This window comes from Mus musculus, chromosome 5 (assembly GCF_000001635.26).
Source record: "Mus musculus strain C57BL/6J chromosome 5, GRCm38.p6 C57BL/6J".
NCBI lineage: Eukaryota > Metazoa > Chordata > Mammalia > Rodentia > Muridae > Mus > Mus musculus.
In genome coordinates this window covers 27524382-27551768 of record NC_000071.6, presented here as the reverse complement: position 1 = coordinate 27551768, position 27387 = coordinate 27524382, and the positions used below count along the sequence as shown (strand labels likewise).

Genomic DNA, 27387 nt, shown 5'->3' with positions numbered 1-27387 from the left:
ACAAAAAGCTAAAATTTGCTTTTTTTCCCCCTGGCTTTAAACTTTCATGACTAAAATCATAAAAATATCCCAACCCCACATCTTCAGCGTCAAATATTGTGAGTTTTCTTGAGTCTTCTCATATGTTTAGTATAGTGGGAGACACAAAAAGATACAAGTTCAGACCTAGGCAAGTGCTATTCACAGTAGGTGCACACTGATTACAAATGCAAAGTAGATCAGCAAGGGGCAACCTTCAGTTACTGAGGGGTCAAGAACAGTATTTGTAATAACTGAAATCCACTCAGTACCTAGCTATACCTGTCACCCTTTGAATATCTCATGAATCAGTCACTGAAGTTCTTGTGTTAGGGGTCCCACACCATCAGGGCTTAAAAGCACATGAGCCCTGCTACTGTTATGTTAATGCCTTACCTCCACCCTGACCCTGATCCCACACAAGTTCTGGACTCTGATCACTGACGTGCAATGGGGCAGCTGGGTTGAGACCCCAATATGTCCGACAGGAACACCGATCACAAGGAAATGCCAAGTCATAAGAAAAGAGAGTCTGCTTTATTGGTCACTGTGTCCCTAGGTTAGTCTACTCTCAATCTACCCCAAATAAAAGAAGAAATAAGACAGGTCAGAGTGGGTCTGGGGCAGGTGTTTGAACCATGAAATATTTTGGCAGAGATAAAATGTTCCAAAGCAGAGAGGCAATAGTGGCCAAGTCCTTCAAATACCCTACAAACCACCAAGCTGTGTGGTCTAGATCTGTAAATTAAGGATGTGAGAAGCGTGCCTCAAAAGGGCTTGGCAAGGGAAGCGAGGGGGGGGGGGTAAAGGGAAAGAAAGGTCAGGAGGGGAGGGAGCCATGCTCTAGGCCCTTCATTTTCCATACATCTTCAGGTGAGCTTAAGTTGACCTCCAGTGCCGGTTGAGAAAGCCCTTCCTGAGCTGAGAGGACAGGTGCCTGCCTGTTGGAAAACTCGAACAATTCCACAGAAGACATCACAGGCGGCCACCCAAGGCACCCATCCCTGTCCTGTAGTCTTGAACCAGCTAAAGCCTGCCAACCCATGCTGTCTCCTCAAACTCCATTAACAAAGAACCAGCAAAATTAACAGGTAGCTGCAGTTTCCTCTCTGGTTGGCTCCCAGGCCCCCAGGAAGTTGCTCCCTGCTGCAGGTGAGACTCAGAACTCCATGTTATCTTTTACCTTCATAGCAGACCCCATCATGATGTCATGGTCTCATTCCTCCTTGGGCCTGCTGTCTCAGAGGAGGCATCTGATCAGTGTGCCCAGTAACAGATCATCCTGGCAAGACTGATGATGTGGGAGTCTCTGCTACATGAGGGTTGGACTCACAAAGCCTCAGTCACAACAGGCTGTGTAGCCCTGGGCTGATGGCTTTACCTCTCTGAGAAACTATCTACTCCTTGAGGTGGGGTAGTCCATCACTGGTCACTGTTCTTGGGAGTCAGTTGACAGAGGTGACTGTTCTGCTACTGGTGGAGACGATTGTGTGTACATAACTTTTAGGTTCCTTGTTCCTCCAGCATAGGCTGGCTAGGCTCAGTTAACCTGCTGTACCATTGCCATGTCAGGACTTGCCCTTTTGGAAAGTAAGGGACAGCAGGTGGCTCAGGCACATGGAAGGCTGATCTCTGTGACCCTGGGCCTCCTTCAGATGGAATGAGAGATGGGCTTGCTTCCCTTCTTCTAGGCTCACCTCAAAACTATATAGTTAAATACAGGTCTCCACACCTTTAGAAGCTTCTGTGTTCATCTTTTCCCAAAATTCTACTTTGGAACAAAAGCTTACATAGCCTGCCCTGAGATGGATGCAGGAGAAAAAGACAGAGAGTTCTTCCCATTGTGGGTCAGGAGACCAGACTGGAACATGACGAAGACAGACAGCAGCATCCTGAAGGATGCTGCACACATGGTCCACCATCTCAAAAGACCACAGAGGCTCTATTGTCTCCCATCTGGGTCTATTTTCTCTCATCCCCATCCTTTACAGTTCTGTATCGACCCGTAGGTGTCTGGCCCAGTATGCTTTCAGGCCATGAGGGCAAATTTCTCAAATTCTTCACCTATGGCTATAGTTGTAGTTAATGTAAACCATGTAAAAGATATACCGATGCCTGAGAACAGGCCTAGCCAAAGAGGCAGCTTGGGCTCAGTGGCTCACTCTGACAGAGAGAACTGAGTACTATCTGTGTGCTCATGGTAAGCTCAGGAACACAGTGCATATGCCAAAGCTCCAAGCTGCAATAGTCATCTACACACATGTCTATGCAACAGACATGTGTCTCTAATAGGCACAGCGACAGAGCTCAGGTTCTGTGGGAGGAGCCACCGAGAGCTGCTTCTGTTATCTGAGGACAAAGGAAGCCTTCTCAGGAATTATTTTCAACCAGCTAAAATGTGTATTCTGTTTTTTTCTTTTTAAAGCGCAAAGTTAGTAGTGATGACAGATTGGAATAAAGGAAATACAGGGAAGCTAGCCCTAAGTCCCTGCAGAGCTCAAGTAGGAATTCGAAAGCACATCAATGGCAGGCAGTCTGGGAGAACAACACAGCTATAGCCAAAGCTCTGGGATCTCACAGCCATGGAAGAACTGTCTGTGTGACTGCATACCCCTCCACCCAAGAGAACTTGATGGAACTGCTAGCTCATAGGTTTGAAGTCTATGGCACAGAAACTGACTTGTCTGCTGGAAGATTCTACCATTTTTTAAATTTTTTTTTAATTTTTATTTTTTTAGAACAGTTCAGCATGTACAGATTCCCCTTAACCTGCCTGGCCATTCCTTTTCGTTTCTAAAGGCAGAGCTGAGTGCTAGGAGACTGAGCTCACAGGATCAGGGGCTTGCAATCTGACAAGGGCCTGAGAGAGTCCTGTTAAGAGAGTATATGGAAGAGTGCATGGACCAAGGCTTCTGGGATGTGGGGAAAGTCCAGGGGTTGCCAAGGTCATGGTATCACCATAGATTGCAACCCAATGCAGAAGCCCCGTTGCTAGGGTTCTGCTGTGTTTCTCAGCACCCATCTCCTTTATGCCACACATTGGCAAATTGTCGGGGTCAGAAGCAGTCAGGCTGAGAATAATTAACACAACTGGAGCAATCTAGAGGGAAGAGCCCATCCTAACAGACAGGAGCTGAGCCACAGCAGGGCCAATTTGGGTGATGCCTGACATGATGAGGCCCACAGCAAGTGTCCTTTCCTGACTTACACAGCTGGAGATGCTGGGACTGTAGTCATTAGCAGCTGATGCTGCTCAGGGCTGAAATTAGCCAGTAGAGAAGGGGTGCTGGGAAAGTCATGGAGAAGAATACAGCAGAACTCCATCGGAGCAGAGAGAGTGAATTTGGAGTTAACAACAGTGAGATTGTAGGATGTAACAGGGCAGGCTGATGGAGTTTAATGTGTTAAGGTGTTTAGATCATTCTCTAACCACTGGCTTTTCCAGTCATGCTGGGCAGTACTAGTACAGTACTGGTTCCTAGTATTTAGTGCATTACTAGTACTAGTACTTAGTGCACTATTTATACCTAGTGTACTACTAGTACCTAGTACAATAGATAGTATAGTATTGGTACTTAGTAAATACTAGAGTGCCGACTATAACACTGGAACTGGGTACATTCGGTATGAGTACCCAGCACAGCACTGGTACCTAGAAGTCATAAGATTTTAGACTAACAATGCCCTGAGAGCTTCTTCCAGCACTTCTAAAGGTTTGTAGGAATTTGCCTTAGAGCAGTAGTGTGGTGAATAAGAATTAGAATTCACAGAGATATAAAACCTTGACCCTTTCATTAGTCATTAGAAACCTGGCTGTCTATGTTTCTGTTTATGGAAAAGATTAATTCCAAAGAGGTCAGGTCATACCACCCTCTTAGTGGAGTTCAAGCCTCTATACTTCATGGCATTGGAAAGGATAGAAACCACTGGCTAAGGTGAAATTCTAATCTGGACTATCAAAAGCACGACTTCTCAAAAGAAACCCTTTATAATCAGTGTGCTCTGTCAATTGCTTCTTGTGTGTCTGAAATCCCACAATTGCCTGCTGTTGACTGAGCCAAGAGTCTTGGAGTCAGGAAGCTACCTGGCCATTATGCCTTCTCCCCATTGTGTGCTACTGAGCCTCTGCCCTCATCTTGGAACACTTGGTACTGGGTGGGTGAATCATGGTGTGTCTCCATGTGTCCTGCCTATGAAGGTGGCTGCAGAGGTGGCAGAGAGGCAAGCAGTCTGCCTGGAAATTGCATCTGCTCTGCCTCTGGGGAGTCACAGCCTGCCTACCTTTCTCATGCTGTTCCCAGGATGGAATATGCTTATGTTTAGTGAGACTGAGAAGTTCCTTAGTACTCTCTCAAGCAAAGCTGCTTCCTAGCTGGAAACCACCATGCCTGAAGATGAACTGCCACCCCACCATCAACCCACCCATGTGGGGCAGCTTTGGAATCCACACCTGATACCCCAACCAGAGCAGGACCAAGCAGGTCACCCTCAGTTCTTCCTTTGAATTTTCTTGGGGTGACTGGAGAAAGGTGTTTCTTGCAAAAGAAAATATCCTTAACAATCTGGCTAAGAAGTGAAGTGTTTGGCCAGCATGCAGAGCCTGAGACCTCTTTATGATGCTTAAGGTCCCTTCAGTCCATACATGTGGCATCCTACTCCACATCTGGACTCACTTCATATTTGGCCTCAGCACATATGAAGTGTTCCACAGAGGCAATTTTTGGGAAGAAGGGGCATTAGCCAATGTCAATGTCAATCCTCAATGTCAGACAGTGTCACCTGAGTCCCTAAATGTCCACTGAGAAGAAAGATTCATTGTTGTGTTGGGAGTATAGCTCCGTATACATGGAGCCAGAGTTTCCAAGCTATGTACAGAGCCACTCCCACATCATTGGAGCATTCTCCAGTTGAGCAAAGACCAGGTGGAGGGCATGAGGTTAAAAAGATACACAAAGAAAGGTGTGTGTGTGTGTGTGTGTGTGTGTGTGCACATGCACACTCTAAATGACACAGCTGCTTTGAGTAACACTTTAGACATTTTTTAATCAAATTATCCACATATTAATTATATATTCCAGCTGGTCTACTTGAAGGCATTTACCCAAAAGAAAAGAAGATATATGTCCATATATAAACACTCAAAGCAGATTCACTCATAACAGCCTCCAATGGGAAACAACTTAGATGTCAATCAGAGGTTGTATGGATGAAAATTGGGTAAATATACATAGTGGGTCACAGGTACCTGCTCCAACATGGGAATCTCAAAGAAGGAATCTCCTCCAGGAAGAGAGTGAAACACACATGATACAACTCCATGTGCACACATTCTAGAGAGGCAGAGGGAACCATGCCTATGGCTCATGCCTGCAGTCTAGCACCTAGGAGGCCAAGGCAGGAGGAATACTGTGAATGTGAGGCCAACCCAAACTAAAAAGCCATTTCCGGGACAGTCTGGGATACAGACAGAAACTCTGTTCCAATAAGTGACATCAAAGAAAAGGGGAGGCAAGATGACATGGTGGTTGCCAGGAAAGGCCAGAGGGGTAGAAAGGGTATGTGGCACTTTGGGATGCAAATGTTCACACCTTGGCCACGGGTGATGCATCTATTGGGTTAACATCTGAAGGTGCAATCAGAGAGGTAAATTCTGCTGCAAGCAAATGGTGCTAGTCACCCAGTCACCCCATCACTGGACACACAGAGTTTATGTGGTGGACTCTTTATCCACCAGTCCCCCAACCCATCTTCTATATAGATTGTTTACCCACAGCCTGGTCAAGGCTGTCCTTTATGTTTACTCTAAGCCAATGCTGAAAAATGGTTGCTATTGGAGAGACAGAGACAGAGACAGAGACAGAGACAGAGACAGAGACAGAGACAGAGACAGAGACAGAGACAGACAGAGCAAGAGAGAGAGGAGACAGAGACAGAGACAGACAGAGCGAGCGAGAGAGAGAGAGAGAGAGAGAGAGAGTCTCCTGCTAGGAATAGTCCAAAATACTGAAAGGAAAAGGAAAGTGTCTAAATCAATATGAAATGCAACAGCTAGCAAGAGGTATGTGACCTTCCACTGTGTGTCCAGCACTTGCTTGGCACTCAGTTATATTGTGACCATATGGCCATATGGGGACATCACCTGATGCAGAGTAGCATTGATCTATAGTCAGATCTGTTGATAGCTGGCTTTGGGGACACACATACAGCTCTCTTTCGGGAGACTGACATACATGTGCCTCTTACTTTGCACAACTTAAAACCTGTCATGTGATTCCTCACACTAGAAAGAGATCAACAGCCCAGAGAGAGAAAACACAGTATCAGACACACTGATTTTTTTTTTTAAGGGAAAGGGTGTTTATCCAGGTTACATCAATAACAGCTGGAAGTTAAGGTATTGGGAGCTCGAAGCAATGGGGGAACATCATATCCATCCATTGTCATATGAAAGCCTTCAATACCAGCACTCAAGGACACACTGACTTACAACAGGTTCCCAGTGCTAAGAATCTGAAATGCAGGCTGAAGTTAAGACTATATCCCACTAGGTGGAGCCTGAGGGAAAGATGAGAGTAGGCAGACCTGGGAAGTTTTAGGAAAGGCTGCCTTGTAGAATGCATGTGCCCCTACAGAGCCTGTACTGGTTTCTACAGATGAAGGTACACACTTCAGATGACCTCATTAACATAAAGCTCTGGATGGAGTAACTGTGTCCAGAGTGGCAGACTCTTTTTGTGCTCACACAGTTGTGGTGGCTGGCTAGTGGTGGCTACAAAGACAAAACATCCTCAAGGAAGAAAGGAGGGAGAAGCAGTTGGCCATAGTCCAGGGCTCACAGAGTGTGGTGAGCTGTCCATGGTTCTGGAAATCTCGGTAGGACTCACCAATGCATGCCGTTTTAAGAATATCTTTCCAGTTTGCTTTCATGTTAGTAGCACTTCTCTAAGGGTAGGAATAATCTAGTGATGCAGGTCCTGGAAGCTTTGATGGTTGCTCGCTTTGCAAAGCTAGAAGTGTGTACTAGGTGGGTCCCAGAGACAAGAAATCTTCAGGGAAACATGCCAAGCTGCAAAGGAGCAGACCTGGATGCTGAGACTTCTCCATATGCCTTAATAAACTTGCTAGCCCTGTCTTTTCTATGCACTGGGCTCAACTCACAATTGGGGACAGATCACCAAGGATTATTTAGGAGGCTGTGGGACACAAGCACTTAACATCTGTCTTCATTTTCTAAGAGAACACCAGCCACCCATTCATAGGCACAATGCGTTTGACCTTTACACTACCAAACCCTCCCATGGTCCATGTCTGCAGGACCCCACACTGCATGAAGACTCCTAACTGAATGTAAGTCTCTCATCTCTACTGTCCTTCATCTACTCCATGCACAAGTGCTAAGTCTTGTTAAGAACTTATACCGCCTTTCCTATGCTCAACATATTTGGAGTGTTCTTATCATGCAGAGAAACCACCCCAGGCTGGAGTTCAAGTGACTCATTCTCCAAGCATATCCTACAATTCTCCTAGCTCTGCAGCTCTCCCTGTGCCTGGCTGCATTCACATCTTCCAGCCAGCATGGACTCCCTGCAGAGGCCAAGCTAGACGATGACTTTACCAGGCCTCCAACGTCATTTCATGCCTTATCTAGTAGAATAAACTCCAAGAAAACTGACTGAGCCACAAGGCTCAGCAATTCAGCCTTCACGTTGAGTTGCGCACAGCCCTCTCTTCCTTCTTGATTTGAAAGGAAGCTTTGTGTATCAGAATCAAGGCTGTCCTTGGAGTTATTTTATCATGTGTTGTTATACAGATTGGTATCTCCTTTCAAACATTTTTTAAAAAAGATTTATTTATTATTATATTTAAGTACACTGTAGCTGTCTTTAGACACCCCAGAAGAGGGCATCAAATCTCTTTACAGATGGTTGTGAGCCACTATGTGGTTGCTGGGATTTGAACTCAAGACCTTTGGAAGAATAGTCAGTGCTCTTAACCACTGAGCCATCTCTCTAGCTCCCAGACAAAATTTTAAGTTCTCATGCACAGCAGCCAAGCCTGGAGGTGGTAGCAGCCCTTACTTGTAGCAGTTAGGAGGCTGGGACAGGAGGATGGTGAGTTCAAGGAGAGCCTGGGCTACACTGTAATACCCTGTCTCAAAGATTAACAGATATACTGAAAACAATGCCCCATCTGAGCGCTGCTGCTTATTGTGGTATTAATAATAATATAACATTTCAACAAGTATTTTCTGCCCTGTACTGTGTTTCTTGTCCTTAGTTCTCCAGAGGATTTGGGATGGATATTATCCTCTCTGCCTCTCTGTCTCTGTCTCTGCCTGCCTCTCTGTCTCTGTGTCTCTGCCTCTATCTCTCTACCTCTCTATCTCTGTCCCTCTCTGGAAACCAAGACTTATGGGATGAAAGCAGAACTTGGCCAGTCAGCAGGTTGAGGGCTGACCTTATATTTTTTTTCACTGAAGAGCTGACAGGTGGGTGCCAGTATGAGCTGCTCAATAGTCTCTGGGGGAGCACTGCTCTCCTCCTGGTACCCACTTCCTAAATAAACAAAATCTGTGTGCACCATCATCTCCAAAGGGAGAGAGAGTCTTCAGGCAGAAGGACCTATGATTTAGTTATGTACCTTCTCAAACACATCACAGCTTTAAAAAGTCAACCCCAATTCTAAAGCAATATAGTTTTTGTACCTGAGCAAAGTTAGTATGCTGTTATCCACAGAAAATGGCCTGACATCTAAATAATACCTCTGATACACATTTTAGCTTCTACTCTATTGCTGTTCTGAGTTTGTCAGACCCCCAAAGTACCACTGCTTCCCGATGAGGTGGCTGCCCAATTTTATTGAACTTCTTTCTGCTATAGTATCAGTTGATCTTTTTGTTTCTTCATGGGATTTTCAGGATGACCCTAAGACCCTAATAGATAGTAAATTTTCCCCATTGTGCTCTCTCTCTCTCTCTCACTCTCTCTCGCTCACTCTCTCTTGCTATCTCTCTTGCTCTCTCGCTCTCTCCCTCTCCCTTTCCCTCTTCTGTTCCCTCCTTCTCCCTCTTATTCTTCCCTCTCTCCCTCTCTCCACCTCCCTTCCTCTCCCTCTCTCCTTGGTAAACACATACACACACACACACACACACACACACACACACACACACACACACAACCACACAAATACATTTTTTAATGAACTACATCCAAAGACCAAACAAATTCAAGGAAAACATCATGCCAGAAAAATGATGAAGAGGCAAATTGTACCAAAACTTGTTTGAAAACATAGCTGATGAATCTAAAAATGAATTTTTGTTTTTATTATGCAACCATGTGTGGTTATGTGCATGTGAGTACAGGTTCTTAGTGATACCAGAAGAGGGCATCAGATCCCTTGGAGCTGTGCTAACAGATGCTTATGAGCTTCCCAATGTGGGTGCTAGGAGCCAAATTCAGGTCCTTTAGAGGAGCAGTATGTGCTCTTGACCACTGAGCCATCTCTCTAGCCTCAGCATAATTAATCCCTAGTAGAGAACATTATGTGGCTAATATCCACTGTAGAAAGTTGACTTATTTAGTGACAATTCTGACATTAAAAACTTCTAGTGAAATATGCTATGTTAAAACAACCATCTTTATTTCTATTCAAATAAACACTGTGAGTAAAAGGCCTATGTCCCTCAAGAATATAATCCTTAAAAACCTTGCTAAGTCAAACAGACCTGCCCCAGGCACTAGGACACTGGATAAATGCAGGTTCAGCTGTTTAAAACCATCACCTTAGCTTTTGCTGCATCATGAACTGAGTTCTTTCTGGCTCTACCAACATAGTCCTAAACACACAAGCTAATGACGTGGGGCAGAGATGTGCAACAGAACAGAGACAGAGAGGAGTCTAGTCCCTTCTGTTTGTGAAATAAGAATGGTGCTAGGAATTAGAGGGCACAGATACTCATTTGACCCTTCTGTGGCTAGCTGAAAATTCACATTTTAAGTGACAGATCCTCTCATCCTGAAGTTGGGATAGCCTCTGGGTTGAATACAAAGGGGAAGACACTGGAAGGAAATGTGGGAATTTGTGGAAAGAGCAAAGATCTGCATCCTCAGAATTACTAAGGATAATTTACCAGCACAGTGGTGAACACCTGCAACCCTAGCACTTGGAAGGTGGAGAGAGTCAGGAGTTCCATAAATTCAGGGCCATAGCTGTACAGAAAGCTCAAGGCCAACTTGGGCTACACAAGACCCCTTCAAACAAAACAAAATAAAACAAAACACCCTAAAGCCATGGGCTGGAGAGATGGTTCAGTGGTTAATAGCACTAGCTACTCTTATGGAAGACAAAAGTTTGGTTCCCAGCACCTACATCTATCTCCCTACAGATACTATCTGTACCTCCAGGTCCAGGAGATCTGAAGGCTTCTGACCTGCAAGGGCACTAGGCATGGTACACATATATAAATGCTGGCAAATATCCACACACAATAAAAAGAAAATTTTAATTCCCCTAAACATAAAGAGCAAAGTATTTTATACATAATAATGTAAAATTTAAATATTCTAATAGATATTTTGGTTTTATAAGGTAAATGTGGTCACCTTCTATTAGAACCTACTTGGAGCATAAGCCATAAAATCTTAGGCTGTGTAATACTCTGCCACCTGCTGGAGGGTAAAGAGGCCTTTTGAAGGTTGAGGTTGCAAAAGCTGCAGGCTGAAAGGTGGCTTAATCCAGAGATCCCCTGTGCCATCAACACAGATGAAGGCCTGACAGCATTGGAAACTGGTTAATGCATGAATTCCCACCAGGGAAGAGGAAAAGGTTTAGGAAGATGGGACCTCAAGTTCCAGTGGACTCAGAGTGGGCTGAAGTGAAGATAGCACAGGATACTGGCCTCACTAGAGATCTGACATCTAGCTCTAATGTTTGTGCTCTGCAATGTGACATCAAACCTGCTTTTAAATTCCTCCCAAGAGGTGACACTAGGGGCATGCACTTAGAAGCCAACCAGCTCTGCACTGGGATTCTAGCTGTGAGATGCTAGGCAGGTGACTCAGCCTCTCTGGGCTTTCAGTTTTCACGCTGAGAAGAATGCCTACAGCTAAACACAACACAGGTACGGGGTCAAGATGCATGCAACACAGCCAGGGCATTACAATTCTCTTCAGTTAGGAATACCTAAGGCAGACTCTGGGGAGAGGCTTCAGTCAGGAAATTGCTTGCTTCTGTAAGCCTTGAACCTTCTCTGGATCCCTAGAACCATATTAAAAGAAAAAACAACAAAAACCTGGGCATGGTCCTGCAGGCTTGCAATAGCAGTGCTGGCGGGGATTGGGACAGGCACTTAGGGTTCACTGTCTACTTGGCATGATGCTAGGGGACCCTGTCCTAAGAAAACAAGGTAGACAGTGGCTGAAATTGACTTCTGGCCTCCACATGCATGCTTACACATGTGCACATGCACACACACTCTCTCACACACATGTACCCATAACATGTACACACATACACACACACACACACACACACACACACACACACACACTCATGGCTGTTGAGCTCATGTAGGAAGTGAATGGTCGAATACCAAGGCTGTAAGTTGATGAGCTCAGAGCCTAGCCTTCTCCATCGCTCTTAGACTTGCAAGGTGCTTGTCTTAAAACTCATACTCTTAGAATCCATTTCTCCTAAATCCTCCCAGACACAGTAAAATCTTAATTATGATAGGTGTAAACTGTGTGTGGAACTTTGAATTTTATAAATTTATGTCAGATGGAGTGAAATATCCAGCATGCCCCTCACACTCATTGCTCCCAGCGTAGGTGATGAGTCTCAAGGCACTGGTTTTTCCTTGGGTGCTATGACCTTTGAGGGTGTCTGTCTGCTTTAAGGTGAGTAGGGTGACTCCTATCTCCTGAGCTGCATCCGAGTTTCTGCTGTAATATGCTTTAAGGAAAGATTCTGTAAATACTGCACCTTTAAAAGATTTATTTTATTGTTTTAGATTGTGTCTACGTATGTATCTATGTGTGTATATGCTGCTAAGTATAGGTGCACACAGAAGCCACAAGAGGAGGTTGGATGCCCTGGAACTGGATATATAGGCCTTTGTGAGCTGCCTCGTGTGGGTACTGGGAACTGAATTCCAGTCCTCTAGAGGAGCAGCAAGTGCTCTTAACCACAAAAATGTCTCTACGTCCAGTTGCTTTTAGTTTCTTTGGTTTAATACTGTGAATAAACCCAAAGGCGCTGTCAAACACATTTGTTCTTTATAACCACACAGATCTCTCTTTGTCTGAAGTGCAAATGAAGTTATTTCCACCATGTTTATTTTCTAAAGACATGCTGGCATTCTAGCTAAGCTTAGAGGAAAACCGACTGCAGCAAGGATAAACATTCACACTGTGGCTAAAGCTCTTCAAGAACAATGTGGTTTAGCAGCCCCTGCAGTTTATTGAAATTTGTTGGGAAAGTGTCTCAAGTCAACATTTGCAGGAGCTGCATGACAAGGCTGACAGCTCAGCTCTATCCTTCTCAGTGCTTTGTGGTAGGGAGTGGAAGAGACAATGGGACCAAGATGCCCAAAACAAATGATGGAGACTCTGGGATGGGAGGGGTCAGAGGGAGAAGTAGGCAGGGGGAAAAGAGAAACAACACAATCACTCCTGTCTCCTAAGGTCAGCATAGAGGCTACCTCTTAATCTAAAGCGAAGGCTTCACCAAACTTTACTGGTGCCCTGTGGTGCGCAATGGAAGGCAATTGGTAATGTAATAAAATGTGCCTACCCAGAACTGAAAACCTGCAAACACTCCTGCTCAGGGTTTCCTTTTCATGTGTATCCTTGGACTGCAAGCCATGTGCTTCATAGCTTTTACACAGGGTCTCCAAGTGTAGCACAGGCTGACTGCAAAAGTACATGTAACTGAGAATGACTTGGAACTTCCGATCTTCCTGCCTCCATGTTCCAAGTGTTGGGATTATGGGCTTGGGTCACCATGCCAGGTTTATCCAGTGCTAGGATTAAGCCCAGGGCTTCATTAATGCTACTGAAGTAATTTGACAACTGAGCTATGTCCCCCGGTTTATGTACTTTTGCAAGACCAGGTAGGTTTAGCAATATCATTCAAGGTCATGAAACCACACGAAGTTGGGTGGTCTGGTCAAAAGCACTGAGAACTTGCTCCTGGGAACACAATTACCAGGGGAAAGCATGAGTCACAAGCACATACCATGCCTTGGACTGCTGCGCAAAGCCAGCTTTTTCTACCCATGACTATAACTGACTGACTCATTTACTTTCCTCTGTCAATGCATTGTGGGATGTATGACCACAGTGTCCAAGCAGCACCATAAAGCTTTGTTTCTGAAGTCACGTGTGGAAGTAAGGTGCTTTCTTCCTAGTAGTGAGGAGAGAACCATGAAGATGCCCTGAAGAGCAGGTTCCCATGGGGCATGTACACCCTAAGTCGGGACACAAGTGGTTGTGCTCCACAGAATCAAAGAAGGAAGAGGAGGAAGCTTCACAGAGGTGCCAGCAGCTGGACTACGTGACCGCTGCAAACTCAGACCTGTTGTCAAAAGAAGAGCTATGGGGCATTTCCATTCTGTGGGGCCCTGTTCCTGCCCCGAGAGCCAGCAGACCCTAATGTTCTCGGTCTAACTTTGTTCTGCAGATTCCCAAGGGAGAGAAAAAGAAAGATTCATCTTACCCATGAGGAATTTTGCTCAGAACATAATATCCAGTGTGGGAGTGTTGGTATACCTGCAAAAGAGAAGAGAAAAAGCAAGTGTTGAGACAAAGCCTGGGATTCCCGTTTTTCCGAATTTCTGAATCCTAATAAGCACCAGAGGCCACAGCAGCTTATGCACAGGCCTGCTGGCAAAGCCTTATTGACAATTTACAGGCCCTGTTTGCATTACTTTAACCATTCACCAGGCTTATCAGGACGCCAGAGGCTTGATATTATCTCCACGACTACCTGGTTACTGATTAAATTAGGAGTCTATATTTCTATCTAAACTAAATCTAGCCCAGAATTAATGAGGAGACATGGTCACTGGACATGATGAGAAAGCCCTGCAGGACAAAAAGATCTTTGAAGTTCTGAAGTTCCTGCAGAGTATGGCTAGGGATCCTCTGGGGCCTCAACTCTGTGTCTGCATTAAGAAACAAGGAACTGGAAGCAAGATTGGGCACACTGTCTACCATCTATGCAGTTTGATGAACATCTTCTGGCTTATGAGAAGGTGATAAGCCAGGGCTCACTGCAAGAGGAGAGTTAGAAATATTTGGTGTTTAAAGTAGAGAAACCAGGAAATAAGCACAATTTCCAAACTTCTGGAGCCCCCCCCCCCAAATTTCAGAGGTCTCTTTTGATCTCCTGAGGTAGGAGAATATTTCTAAGCCTATAAACAGTAAAGACAATTCAAAGGGATACCCCTGAGAAAAGGGGACACAGAATCTCAGGACATGTCATTATGCCCTACTCAGTTCTAGGTAGAGCCCCTTCCTTGTACGATGGATCTGGTATCATTTACTCTAGAGTAAAGAGAAACCCTACTTCACCTCCACTCTCACACTCAAGGGAATTCTGAGGGCAGATGCCCGGAGCAGAGGGGTGCCCAGCAGCTAGACATAAGGCTAACTTTCTTAGGATACAGCTAGGTTTTTAGCTATGGGCTGATCAGATCATGTCAGTCTGCAGCAGCCTCTGTCTCATGGCTGCTGTAGAGGAACTGGCAAGTCCACTGAGAGCTGGTCTATGAATGTCTAACCCATAAGATAACCCCCAGATTCCTGGATTGCAGAAAATAGTGGGCACCATTCTCACTCTGTCCTGCTTCATGAAAGTTTACAGACTTCAAGTTGTAAGACTCCAGGACATCAGAGGGGTAGTGGTGATGGGACAGCCCCTATTTAAATAAAGGATACACCTTAATAATATATACACCTTAACTAAATGTACCTTTCCACCTCATGCCCAGAGTCACACATTCCTTCCCCAGAATGCTTCCCACACCTCCTGTCCAGGTAATAGGGACAGCCTGGCTGCAGACCACTTATCAAGTGGCCTGAAAATGTTGCCCTTCCTTTGAGATCTGTAAGAACGGACCCCACTTAGCCTGGTGGGCTTGAATGTCATTGTAACCCTTGCCATGCTGCTGTCTCTCTGTCTGTCAGTATGCTAATACAATGTCTTACTGTCCCCTCTAACCCCAAAGCAGAAACCTTTCACATAATAGGAAAGAGGTGTAGATGAGGGAAGACAGGTAATGAAGAATGCACTGCATGGGGTTATGCATGGTGGCTGCCAATAGAAGTGAGCCTCCAAAGTAAGATGGGTAGAATAGATCAATGCAGGGTCTGACCTGGTACAGGCCACTGAATTTTTGGAGCATTATAGTGGACAGGGACTCATTCAGGAAAAGAGAAAGATTCAGAGACAAAAGCAAACAGTGCTTTAGTGCCAACAACATTGTGCTTCTAGAGATCCTGAGGTCTCCAAACCAGGCACATGGAATACAGGCTGGCCTTAGGGATGGCAGTGGGTAGGGAGATACTGTTCTGCTTAGAAAAAACTAGGGAGTTGACCCTGTGCGAAGGTCTCCATACCTAAATCCTGCCAGGAGAGAGCTGGTCTCCAAGGAGTCCTGACACAGCTGACAGCACAGGTGAGACTACCACTTCAGCTCAAATTCTTGGCTCAAGAGGGACCAGAGCCTTCAGAACACAGGAACAAGGAACAGCCGGGACAGTATCCTTCCAGTTTTCATCGGTGTCCTGGAGGAGATGACCCTATGCCACAGCTCTCCATACCCAAATTCTGCCCAGAGAGGCTTGGTCTCCCAGGAGTGCAGACATACAGGGTTACAGGAGGGAAAAGCCACAGTCTGAGTCAGCAAGACCAGCTAACACCACAAATAACTAGATGGCAAGAGGAAAGTGCAAGGACATAAGCAACAGAAACCAAGGCTACTTGGCATCATCAGAACCCAGTTCTCCCACCACAGCAAGCCCTGGATACCTCAACACATTGAAAAAGCAAGACTCTGATTTAAAATCACATTTCATGATGATAGAGAAATTTAAGGAGGACAAAAATACTAACTCCCTTAAAGAAATACAGATGAACACAGGTAAACAGGTAGAAGCCCCTAAAGAGGAAACACAAAACACCCTTAAAGAATTACAGGAAGGAACACTCCTCTATTGTTGGTGGGATTGCAAGCTGACACAACCACTCTGGAAATCAGTTTGGCAGTTCCTCAGAAAATTGGACATAGTACTATGGAAGGACCCACTAATACCACTCCTTGGCATATACCCAGAAGATGCTCCATCATGTAATAAGGACACATACTCCACTATGTTCATCGCTTCCTAATTTATAATAGCCAGAAGATGGAAAGAACCCAGATGTCCCTCAACAGAGGAATGGATACAGAAAATATGGTACATTTACACAATGGAATATTATTCAGCTATTAAAAACAATGAATTTATGAAATTTTTAGGCAAATGGATGGAACTAGAAAATATCATCCTGAGTGAGGTAACCCAATCACAAAATAACATACATGGTGTGCACTCACTGGTAAATGGATATTAGCCCAGAAGCTTGGAATACCTAAGATACAATTCCCAAACCACATGAAACGCAAGAAGAGGGAACACCAAAGTGTGGATACTTTGATCCTCTTTAGAAGGATGGAAAAAAATACCCTTGGAAGGAGTTACAGAGACAAAGTGTGGAGCAGAGACTGAAGAAATGACCATCCAGAGACTGCCCCACCCGGTGATCCATCCCATATACAATCACCAAACCCAGACACTTTTGTGGGTGCCAACAAGTGCTTGCTTGAAGTTATAGCTGTCTCCTGAGAGGCTCCACCAGGACCTGACAAATACAGAGGTGGATGCTCTCAGTCAACCATTGGACTAAGCACAAGGGTCTCCAATGGAGAAGCTAGAGAAAGGATCCAAGGAGATGAAGGGGTTTGTAGACTCATAGGAGGAACAACAATATGAACTAACTAGTACCCCCAGAGCTCCCAGAGACTAAACCACCAACCAAAGAGCACACATGGTGGAACTCCTGACTCCAGCTGCATATGTAGCAGAGGATGGCCTGGTTGGTCTTGTGAAGGCTCTATGCCCCAGTATAGTGGAATGCCAGGGCCAGAAAGTGGGAGTGGGTGGGTTGGTGAGCAGTGGGAGAGGGAAGGGGATAGAGAGGTGCTGGAGAGGAAACTAGGAAAGGGGATAACATTTGGAATGTAAATAAAGAAAATAAATAATATAAAAAAAGGAATTTCAGGAAAAAACAACCAAAGAGGTGAAGGAATTGAACAAAACTATCCAGGATCTAAAAAATGGAAGTAGAAACAATAAAGAAACCACAAAGGGACAACCCTGGAATTAGAAAACCTACAAAAGTGATCAGTAGTCATAGATGCAAGAATCACCAAGAGAATACAAGAGATAGAAGAGAGAATCTCAATGCAGAAGATACCATAGAAAACACTGACACAACAGTCAAAGAAAATGCAAAATGCAAAAAGCTCCTAACCTAAAACAGCCAGGAAATCCAGGACACTATGAGAAGACCAAACCTTAGGATAATAGCTATAGAGAGTGAAGATTCCCAACTTAAAGGGCCAGTAAGTATCTTCAACAAAATTATAAAAGAAAACTTCCATAACCTAAAGAGATATACAAGAAACATACAAGAAACATTTATGCCCATAAACATATAAGAAGCCTACAGAAACTAAGCAGAGATACAGTGAAACTAACAGAAGTTATAAAGCAAATGGATTCAACAAATATCTATAGAACATTTCATCCTAAAACAAAAGAATATACCTTCTGTCTTAGTCAGGGTTTCTATTCCTGCACAAACATCATGACCAAGAAGCAAGTTGGGGAGGAAAGGGTTTATTCAGCTTACACTTCCATACAGTACTGCTGTTCATCACCAAAGGAAGTCAGGACTGGAACTCAAACAGGTCAGGAAGCAGGAGCTGATGCAGAAGCCACAAAGGGATGTTCCTTCCACCCTTATTCCACACCCTTAAAAATCCATTCCCACATATTCGCTAGGTTTCTGCTTGAATGAATTAGCAAACTCATTAAGCTCCTTAGTAGTGTAGCACATTTCCTCATGGACTACACTTTCTACCTCCCCTCTAGGAGCCTGTTTTGCTTTGAGTCTGGTCATAGGTTTAGAAGAAACTATTGGTGGGCCTTGAGAAACATCAGTATTGTTTTGTCTGGCATTTTCTTCAGTGAAAATCACTGCTGGTTTATCAGACTCTGCAGAATTAATTTCCCCATGTGGGGAAGGCATTATTTCAAGGGGTGGGGCTGAGGGTACTACTTCCTCAGGTGGGGCCAACCCTTGAGAATCTGAAGATTCAAAATTCTCAACTTCAACAGGGTCTTCCCACACATCCCCATCCCAAGTTATAGGATCCCATTCTTTGCCAATTAGTGCCCTTACTTTAACTGTTAACACTCTGAGGCTGAGACTTGAATGTTTGCTGTAGTTCAGCCAACCTTACAATAAGGGTTTCAGTTTGATTTTTTTTTTCTGTAACTTGAGCTCTATGGCTGCTGGAGAGAAGATTCTCTTCAAGGACACACTTAGCAACTTTTAGATTGTTTACTTGTGTCTGGAGCCTTTCGATTTTATCACACAACTCCTTCTTTTCATTCATATTTTTTTTTCCCCAGATGCTAAGAGCAACCAGCCAGTAAAATAATTTTCTGATTTTTCTTGTAGAAAGTTTTGTACACTGATTCACCTAATTGATCAAGAAAATCAAGGTCATTAGCTTCTTTAAGTTTGAAATATAGTTTCAACCATGGGTCTTCAAAATTCTCTGAGCTCCCAGGAGGGAGAGAATCTGGAGAGGTTTCAGTAGTTGAAAGTGCTGGTAGATCAACAAGCCAATTCCAGTATTTTAAAAGATTCATCCTTATACTTCTGCTCCTCTAAAACCACTCCTGGTACCAACTTGTCTTAGTCAGGGTTTCTATTCCTGCACAAACATCATGACTAAGAAGCAAGTTGGGGAGGAATGGGTTTATTCAGCTTACACTTCCATACTGCTGTTCATCACCCAACCCAGGAAATGGTCCCACCCACTTTTAGCCTAGGTCTTCATTTATTAAGGAACATTCAAGACAGTAAGACAATCCCCCACAGACATGCTCACAGGACAACCTGAACTACACAATCCTCTATTGAGATTCCTTTACCAGGAGATTCTAGGTTGTGTCAAGTTGAAAATCAAAATCAACCTTTACAATGTTCTAAAGACCCTGAGTGGTTCTTGCATAGGTCATCTAAAATTCCTCCTACACCTTTGTTCATTGACATTAACCTGTGGGGATTTGGTATCCTGATAACCCTGAACCAATTACCTGTGCACATCCAGGCATGACTGAATTCAATTTGAAAAGATACTGGGAGCAAAGAAATCATTTTAAAAAGATGTAGATGCCTGAGCCTTTCCTGAGGGTTGAATTAAGGTCCCTCAGAGAGCAATCTAAGAAAGAATTCATTTAACAACTGCTGTGAGCTGCTATAGGCTCTTGAGTATTCAGAGCCAAGTATGTTTGGGAAACCTACTTCTGCTGACAACCTGGAGGGTTCATAGAGAAACTTGCCCAAGGCCTGTAGCCTACAGATGCACAGGCAGAGGTCATAGAACAGATCCCTGCCTTACAAAAAGCATGATATTCCAAAACCCAGAGGCACCGACTCTTTCATGAGTCTCCAACTCTGCTAAGATAAAGTCTAGATTTCTTTGGGCTGCATCTTGGGAAGCTGGCAGCCAGCCTATTTCTTTTCAAAAATCTCTGGGGGAGATGCCAACTTTAAAACTGGGGTTGGGGAGGGCTGGGGCGATGGCTCAGAGGTTGAGAACACTGGGTATTTTTTCAGAGGACCCTGCTTCAATTCTTAGTACCCCATGATGGCTCACAACTATTTGAAACTCTAGTCCCAGGGATTATAATATTCTGTTCTGGTCTCTCAGGCACTACACACATATGGTACACAGACATATATTCAGGTTCACACTCATATACATAAAAGTAAATATAAAAAAATCTTAATAAAAAACATAATTTAAAAATCTGAAATGGAGAATTGGGACATAATTTAGTGGTAAATAGCTCATATAGCATATGTAAAGCCTGGGTTTAATCTCTTGGACCACAAAAGAAAAAAAAAAGGAAAGAAAGAAAGGAAAAAGGAAGGGAGAAGGGAAGTGGGGGAAGGAAGGAAAAAGGAAGGGATGGACAGCAGTGAAAACCCAAAGGGTATGTTATGCTAAGAGCTGTGAGTCACAGGTTAATCACTGCATGAGATCCATGGAGTGAACATATTTATGGAAAAAAACCCACAGTCTAAGGGGTAGAGAGATGGCTCAGTGGTTAAGAGTACTTGCTGTGCAATCATTAAGAGCAGAGTTCAATCCCACTATCTGCATAACAAGCAGGGTATCTCATACATGCCCGCAACTCTACCCAGATCCAAAGGATGCAGAGGCAGGAAGATTTTTCAGAGCTTGCTGGTTTCCAGCCTGACTGAACAAACAAGGACCCCAGGTAAAGGAAGATCTGTCTCAAAGGAGTAGGCAGACGGAGTAAGAGAGAAAATTGTCAGATACCCTCTTCTGGCCTCCATGGGCAGGCACAAAGGCATGTACACCATCCCTCCCCCAAATAATAATTACATAGAAATGAAAAAAAAAAAACAAAAAACAACAGTATCTGGATTAGTATCTAGGGCAGGAGGCAAAGCAGGGAGAGCTACTGTCCAATGCCTATAGAGTTCCTATTGGAGATGTTGAAAACATTCTATTCATAGACAATGGTTGTGGGGAATTACAGGCTTGTCTCCAGTCGAGCTGAGGTCTGAACTCCTATGGCCATAATTCACCTTCATGACACAGTGGGCGTTCCCTCATGCTCCTGGAACTCTGCCCCATGACTAAGTTACCACCTCCCACAGCACCCACAAGAGAAGCATGGTCAATAGTGACATAAGCAATGGCCCAAGCTTCTGACCTTCAGGCTAAACTCATCCCCAGTTACCTAGCAACAGTGAAGACCATAAAAAGGGGTGTTCAGCCCCCACCTCACTCTCTTACTCTCTCACTCCTTTGCTCTCTTACCTATCACTTCTCTCACTTCTCTCTTCTCTTCCTTTTCTCTTTGTCTTTCCCTCCCCTCCCCTCCCCTCCCCTCCCCTCCCCTCCCCTCCCCTCCCCTCCCCTCCCCTCCCCTCCCCTCCCCTCTCCTCTCCTCTCCTCTCCTCTCCTCTCTCGCCTTTTCTCTCCTTTCTCTCTTTCTCTTTCTCTCTCTCCCTCTCCCTTTCCTCCCTCTCTCCTTCTACCTTATCTCTTTCCCCCTGCATTTCTATAATAAAGCTCTTAAACCATAGAGAGTGTCTGCTCCATCAAGATCTGCTCCACACTCTGGTCAGTGTTGGGAACCTCTTCCCTTATCCCTCTCTCCTATAACCCCGGGGCTACAGGGTGTTGCCTCACGGTCCCCGGTCAGGGGCTGCCCCTTGTCCACCCCCCCCCCACCGCTGAGTGGGGTCAGAGGCTTAGATGCCCACCCGGGGCCAAGTGGAAAGTGTCCAGCAGCTCTCCCCACGTCTGCCTGCCCAGAGCACAGACTCTGGCCGGACCTGGGCTATTTCTCCCCACTTCTTCCCCAGGGCCTTCCCCCAGGCCCCCACCCCTTATTTTGTTTCCAACAAATGGTGATGTCACACAGAATAGATGGTAATGATGTTGATGGCACAGCATAGATATGGTGATGTCACAGCACAGAGAGGGTGATGTCACACAGCACTGTGAATGTGCTTAAGGAGAACACAGATGAAACACACACTTATAGATTGTAAAATGGCGCATACTGTTCTAGCTTCATTCTGTTGCTGTGGTAAACACTATGACCAAAAGCAACTTGGGAAACAAAGGGTTTATCTGGTTTATACTTCTAGGTCATAGTCCATCAGTGATGGAAATTGGGGCAGGAACTCAAGTAGGAATTTGAAGCAGAAACCATGAAGGGATGCTGCTTGCTGGCTCACTCTCTGGCTTGCTCACAGGCTCATGCTTACTTAGCCTTAATATACAGCCCAGGACCATCCACTAGGGAATGGTGCTGCCCACAGCTGGTCTTACTTATGTTAATTAACAATCAAGACAATCCCTACAGACATGCCCACTCACCAGTCTGATCTTGAGGTCCTCTAATAGATACCTCTTTCTCAGGTGATGCTAAGCTATGGGAAGTTGATGGTAAATGTTAATGAGGACACCCAACATGAATATATATTCACCACAAAATGCAGAGGAGGGAGAATGAATTTGTAATTTACTTTCAAATTTGGTACAAAATTAATGCTCATTTAGGAAAGATTTAGGTGTCTCTACAATAAGTAACAAAATCAAGAATTTAGTCAAGTGTACAAGTCATATACCAACATGACTTTGGGCACTCCTACTACTCTTAGCAACCATGCATCATTAGCCATTCACAGATAGGTAGGTATAACAGTGAGAACTACCCACCAAGATGCTCCCTAAAGATCAACTATACTTATTCTTTTATTATTTAATAGGTGAAAGTAGACTTTAGCCTCAGAACTCTGCTAATGGCAAAGATGAACAGGCAGGCTTCTGAGATCTGGCATAATATTTCTCACCCCAAATCACTCCCAAGAGAAACACTGAAAGGCCCTGGCAAATGTATCTTTGATTTATGACCCTCCGTTGCTAATGGGGGGCTCCAGGTGACCTTAGCACCCAATGTATGTTCCACTTTATGAAACCCACCTAGGGGTTCTGCATGTCTCTGTCAGCTCAGCCTCATAGCAACCCCTGGTGTAGGGAGAGAAAATGACTACACACTGACTTGGCCTCTGGAAGGCAGCCATGGTGGCCATGCCTTGCTTGCTTTGCAATACTGTGTAAGGCAAGTCTCCAGGCAGTGTCTGGTAGGAATGCCTTCAGTACCAGGCCTTTCCAGTCTTCTACCACCTGACTATCTCATAGATACACTCTACATGCTCCTTGCTTATACCCAAGGATATTCCAGTTGAATCCAACATTAACCATTTACACCCACTCCTAGGGAAATTAAGTTTGCAGCATCTAGAGATTGCTCAGCTGTTGGCATTCATTTTTGCATAGTCAACACAGGTCCCCACATTATTCCAAATGAAGTTTCCAAATGAAGGCTGAACAATGATGCCAGAGAAAACAAATCAGTATTAACCTCACAGGAAGAACAACAATATCAACTAACCAGACCACCAACCAAAGAGTGTACATGGAGGGATCCATGGCTCCAGATACATATATAGCAGATGACTGCTTTATCTGACATCAATGGGAAGGGAGCCCTGGATCCTGTGAAGGCTTGATGCCCTTGTGTGTGGGGATGCTAGAGGCGGGAGTGGGTGAGTGGGTAGAAGAGCACCCTCATAGAGGCAAATGAGAGGGGAGAAGGGGGATGGGATGAGGGGGCTTGTGGAGCTATAACCAGGAAGGGGGATATCATTTGAAATGTAAATGAATAAAATGATTAATTTAAAAAAGTCAGTAACGGCTTTTAGAATAACAAAACTTGGGCATGAATTAAAAACAAAAAAGTTTCTCTGGCAGCAGAGTTTCACCTGACCAAAAGGCAGGGTTTCAGAGAACACGCCCACAGGGTGGAAGGCCCTCTCTGCGCTTCGGCCCTTTAGTCAGATCCTGATAGTGTCCCATGAAAACAGATTGCAATTCTTCTGTGCCTGATCCCACCCACAAACAGGAAAGTACAAATAAAATGGACCAACCATCAAAGAGCAGCTTTCTCTGTGGCCTGATAATTGGAAAGAGGCAGAGAGGAGCAGTTGAGAAACTTGGGGTGAGTGAGGGGTGTGGCAGGAAGGGGCAACACTAAAAAAGCAGGCCTGTTAGGAGAGAAGATGGAAGAAGTGGGCAGGGAGAAGGGAGGAGAGAGCCTTACCAGTTAGGTGTGGGAGAGTGAGTGGGGTTACTGTGGCCATGGATGACACAGTGAAAGAGCCCAGGGAAGAGCAGTGATGGCTGTTCCCCAGTCCTCCATGATGTCCTCCCAAGTTGTACCATGGAAGGCCCAGTGTTCAGCCTGGTTTCTGTCTGATGTTCTAAAATTAAGAGGCTTCGGGGTAGATGGGAATAGATTTGATCAAAAGCTTGAGTGAATCAGGAGATTAGAAAGCCCAGGGCCAGGCATGTGAAGTTCTAGACAGAGTGAGACCCTAGCTAGCTTGGGAGGTAGAGGAAGCCCTCAGTCCAGTGATGCACACTAGCTATGGGGAAGGATGGGTGCAGCTAGACTCCATCACCCCTGGTTGACAGTCAGAATAAAGTACAGAGATTCTCAGATATAAATTAGAAGCAGCATAGCATCTGCATGGGCGGAATGTCTCCTCCACATCCTGGTATTGAAGCACTGTTTTGTGATCCAGCTCTGTGACAAGAAGGTCTCAGGAGATGGCACCAATTGTGGATAGTTATGACTGTATGAGATCAGAAAGGCAGACAGCCATCACAAATGAGGTCAGTGCCCCAGCATCAGGAGACAGACAGCATGCCAGCAATTGGGAGACAGCTTGTGCCTTTGTTCTGTGTTCTGCTGAGTGAGATACTTGCATGCCTGCAGCCTCACCTCTAGACTTCTGATCAGTAGACTTCTGTTGGCTATGAGCCACCCAGCCTTTGGAAATTTGTTATAATACCTCATATTGACCAATGTAGCTCCTATCAGAATGGCTAAAATACCCCACAGTAACAGGGGTAACACTGAGGTGGAAGTAGAGACCTGCAGCTAAACACACAGATGGAGGGGGACAGTGGAGCTGGTGCTTCCTTTAGAAACTAAATTCCTGTTTACCACGTGACTCAGAAACTGAGTTCTTTTTTTGATAGTCATTACTATAATTTCTTCTTTCATTATCTTCCTTCACATGATTTTGTAAAACACACACGATTATCATGAGAATTTCATATGTTCCTACAATATATCTGAGGCATTCACACCCCTCCCTTCTCTCAGATCCCTTTATTGTTCCCACTCCTCTCAACTTTGTGCCTTCTTTCTTTTCTCTTGTAGCCCACTGATTCTGTATATGTACATATATCAATATATGTATTGCCAGTATATTCATGGGTGTGGCTCTATCTGCTGGAACATGGTTGAGAGATTCTCTCTGCCCAAGAAGCCATCAGATGTCAGCAGCTCTTTAGCTCATGAGCCCCATGTTTCCATATTGAATGCTAACTGACTTGATTTGGGGCTGGTCTTATATAGGCGGCCATGGCTGCTGTGGAGTTCATACCTCAATGGTCCTGTCATGTCAGAAGACACTCCAGAGGCACCTGGGGGAGCCATTTTGGATCCCAGATCCCTCAGTGACTAGTCTGCACAGGTGAGTGTGCGGACTACAGAAGCTACACAGCTTCTGGGACAGGCAGAAGCTACACAGCTTCTGGGACAGACCCTGTTTCGGGCTCCAGACATACAGGCACCTCCCTTGCCAGAGGAGAGGTGTCCACCTGGGAGGGCTCTGTGGGAGCACCTGGGGGAGCCATCTTGGGTCCTGGGTCCCTCAGAGACTAGTTTGCGCAGGTGAGAGTGCAGACTACAGAAGCTACACAGCTTCTGGGACAGGCAGAAGTGACACAGCTTCTGGGACAGGCCCTGTTTTGGGCCTTCATCTTCAGTCAGTAGGCAGGTCCAAATGCCAGATATCTGTGCACCTTCCCTGCAAGAGGAGAGCTTGACTGCAGAGAGTACTCTGATCACTGAAACTCAGGAGAGAGCTACACTCCCAGGTCTGCTGACAGAGGCCAACAGAATCACAGGAGGGACAAGCTACAACCAGAGACAACTATAACAACTAACTCCAGAGATTACGAGATGGCAAAAGGCAAACATAAGAATCATACTAGCAGAAACAAAGACCACTCACCACCATCAGAACCCATCACTCCCACCTCAACCAGTCCTGGATACCCCAACACACCCGAAAAGCAAGCCTCGGATTTAAAATCATATCTCTTGATGCTGGTAAAGGACATCAAGGACTTTAATAACTCACTTAAAGCAATACAAGAGAACACTGCTAAAGAGGTAAAAGTCCATAAAGAAAAACAGGAAAACACAACCAAACAGGTGATGGAATTGAACTAAACCTACAAGACCTAAAAAGGGAAGTAGAAACAATAAAGAAAACCCAAAGTGAGACAACGCTGAAGATAGAAACCCTAGAAAAGAAATCTGGAACCATAGATGCGAGCATCAGCAACAGAATACAAGAGATGGAAGAGAGAATCTCAGGTGCAAAAGATTCCTTAGAGAACATGGGCACAACAATCATAGAAAATGCAAAATGCAAAAAGATCCTAACTCAAAAACATCCAGGAAATCCAGGATACTGAGAAGACCAAACCTACAGATAATAGGAGTAGATGAGAATGAAGATTCCCAACTTAAAGGGCCAGCAAATATCTTCAACAAAATTATAGAAGAAAACTTCTCAAACCTAAAGAAAGAGATGCCCACGAACATATAAGAAGCCTACAGAACTCCAAATAGACTAGACCAGAAAAGAAATTCCTTCTGACACATAATAATCAGAACAACAAATGCACTAAATAAAGATAGAATATTAAAAACAGTAAGAAAAAAAGGTCAAGTAACATATAAAGGCAGGCCTATTAGAATTACACCAGACTTCTCACCAGAAACTATGAAAGCCAGAAGATCCTGGACAGGTGTTATGAAGACCCTAAGAGAATACAAATGCAATCCCAGGCTACTATACCCAGCAAAACTCTCAATTACCATAGATGTAGAAACCAAAGTATTCCATAACAAAACGAAATTCACACAATATCTTTCCATGAATCCAGCCCTTCAAAGGATAATAAAGGGAAAACACCAACACAAGGACGAAAACTACACCCTAGGAAAAGCAAGAAAGTAATCCTTCAGCAAACCTAAAAGAAGACAGCTGCAAGAACAGAATCCCAAATTTAACAACAAAAATAATAGGAAGCAACAATTACTTTTCCTTAATATCTCTTAATATCAATGGACTCAATTCCCCAATAAAAAGACATAGACTAGCAGACTGGCTACACAAACAGGACCCAAAATTTTGCTGCTTATAGGAAACCCACCTCAGGGAAAAGGACAGACACTACCTCAGAGTGAAAGGCTGGGAAACAATTTTCCACAAAAATGTCCCAAAGAAACAAGCTGGAGTAGCCATTCTAATATCAAATAAAATTGACTA

General features: G+C 44.6%; 1 protein-coding gene across 4 annotated transcripts in view; it reads right to left on the bottom strand.

Moving 5' to 3' along the window:
* Positions 1 to 27387, bottom strand: part of Dpp6 (dipeptidylpeptidase 6) — a 910144-nt gene that overhangs the window by 175732 nt on the left and 707025 nt on the right. For all 4 annotated transcript variants that reach the window (NM_010075.2, NM_001198886.1, NM_207282.3 and 1 more), the window contains exon 6: positions 13735 to 13787. In NM_010075.2, the coding sequence (NP_034205.1) occupies positions 13735 to 13787 (53 nt within the window). The remainder of the gene's footprint in view (positions 1 to 13734; positions 13788 to 27387) is intronic.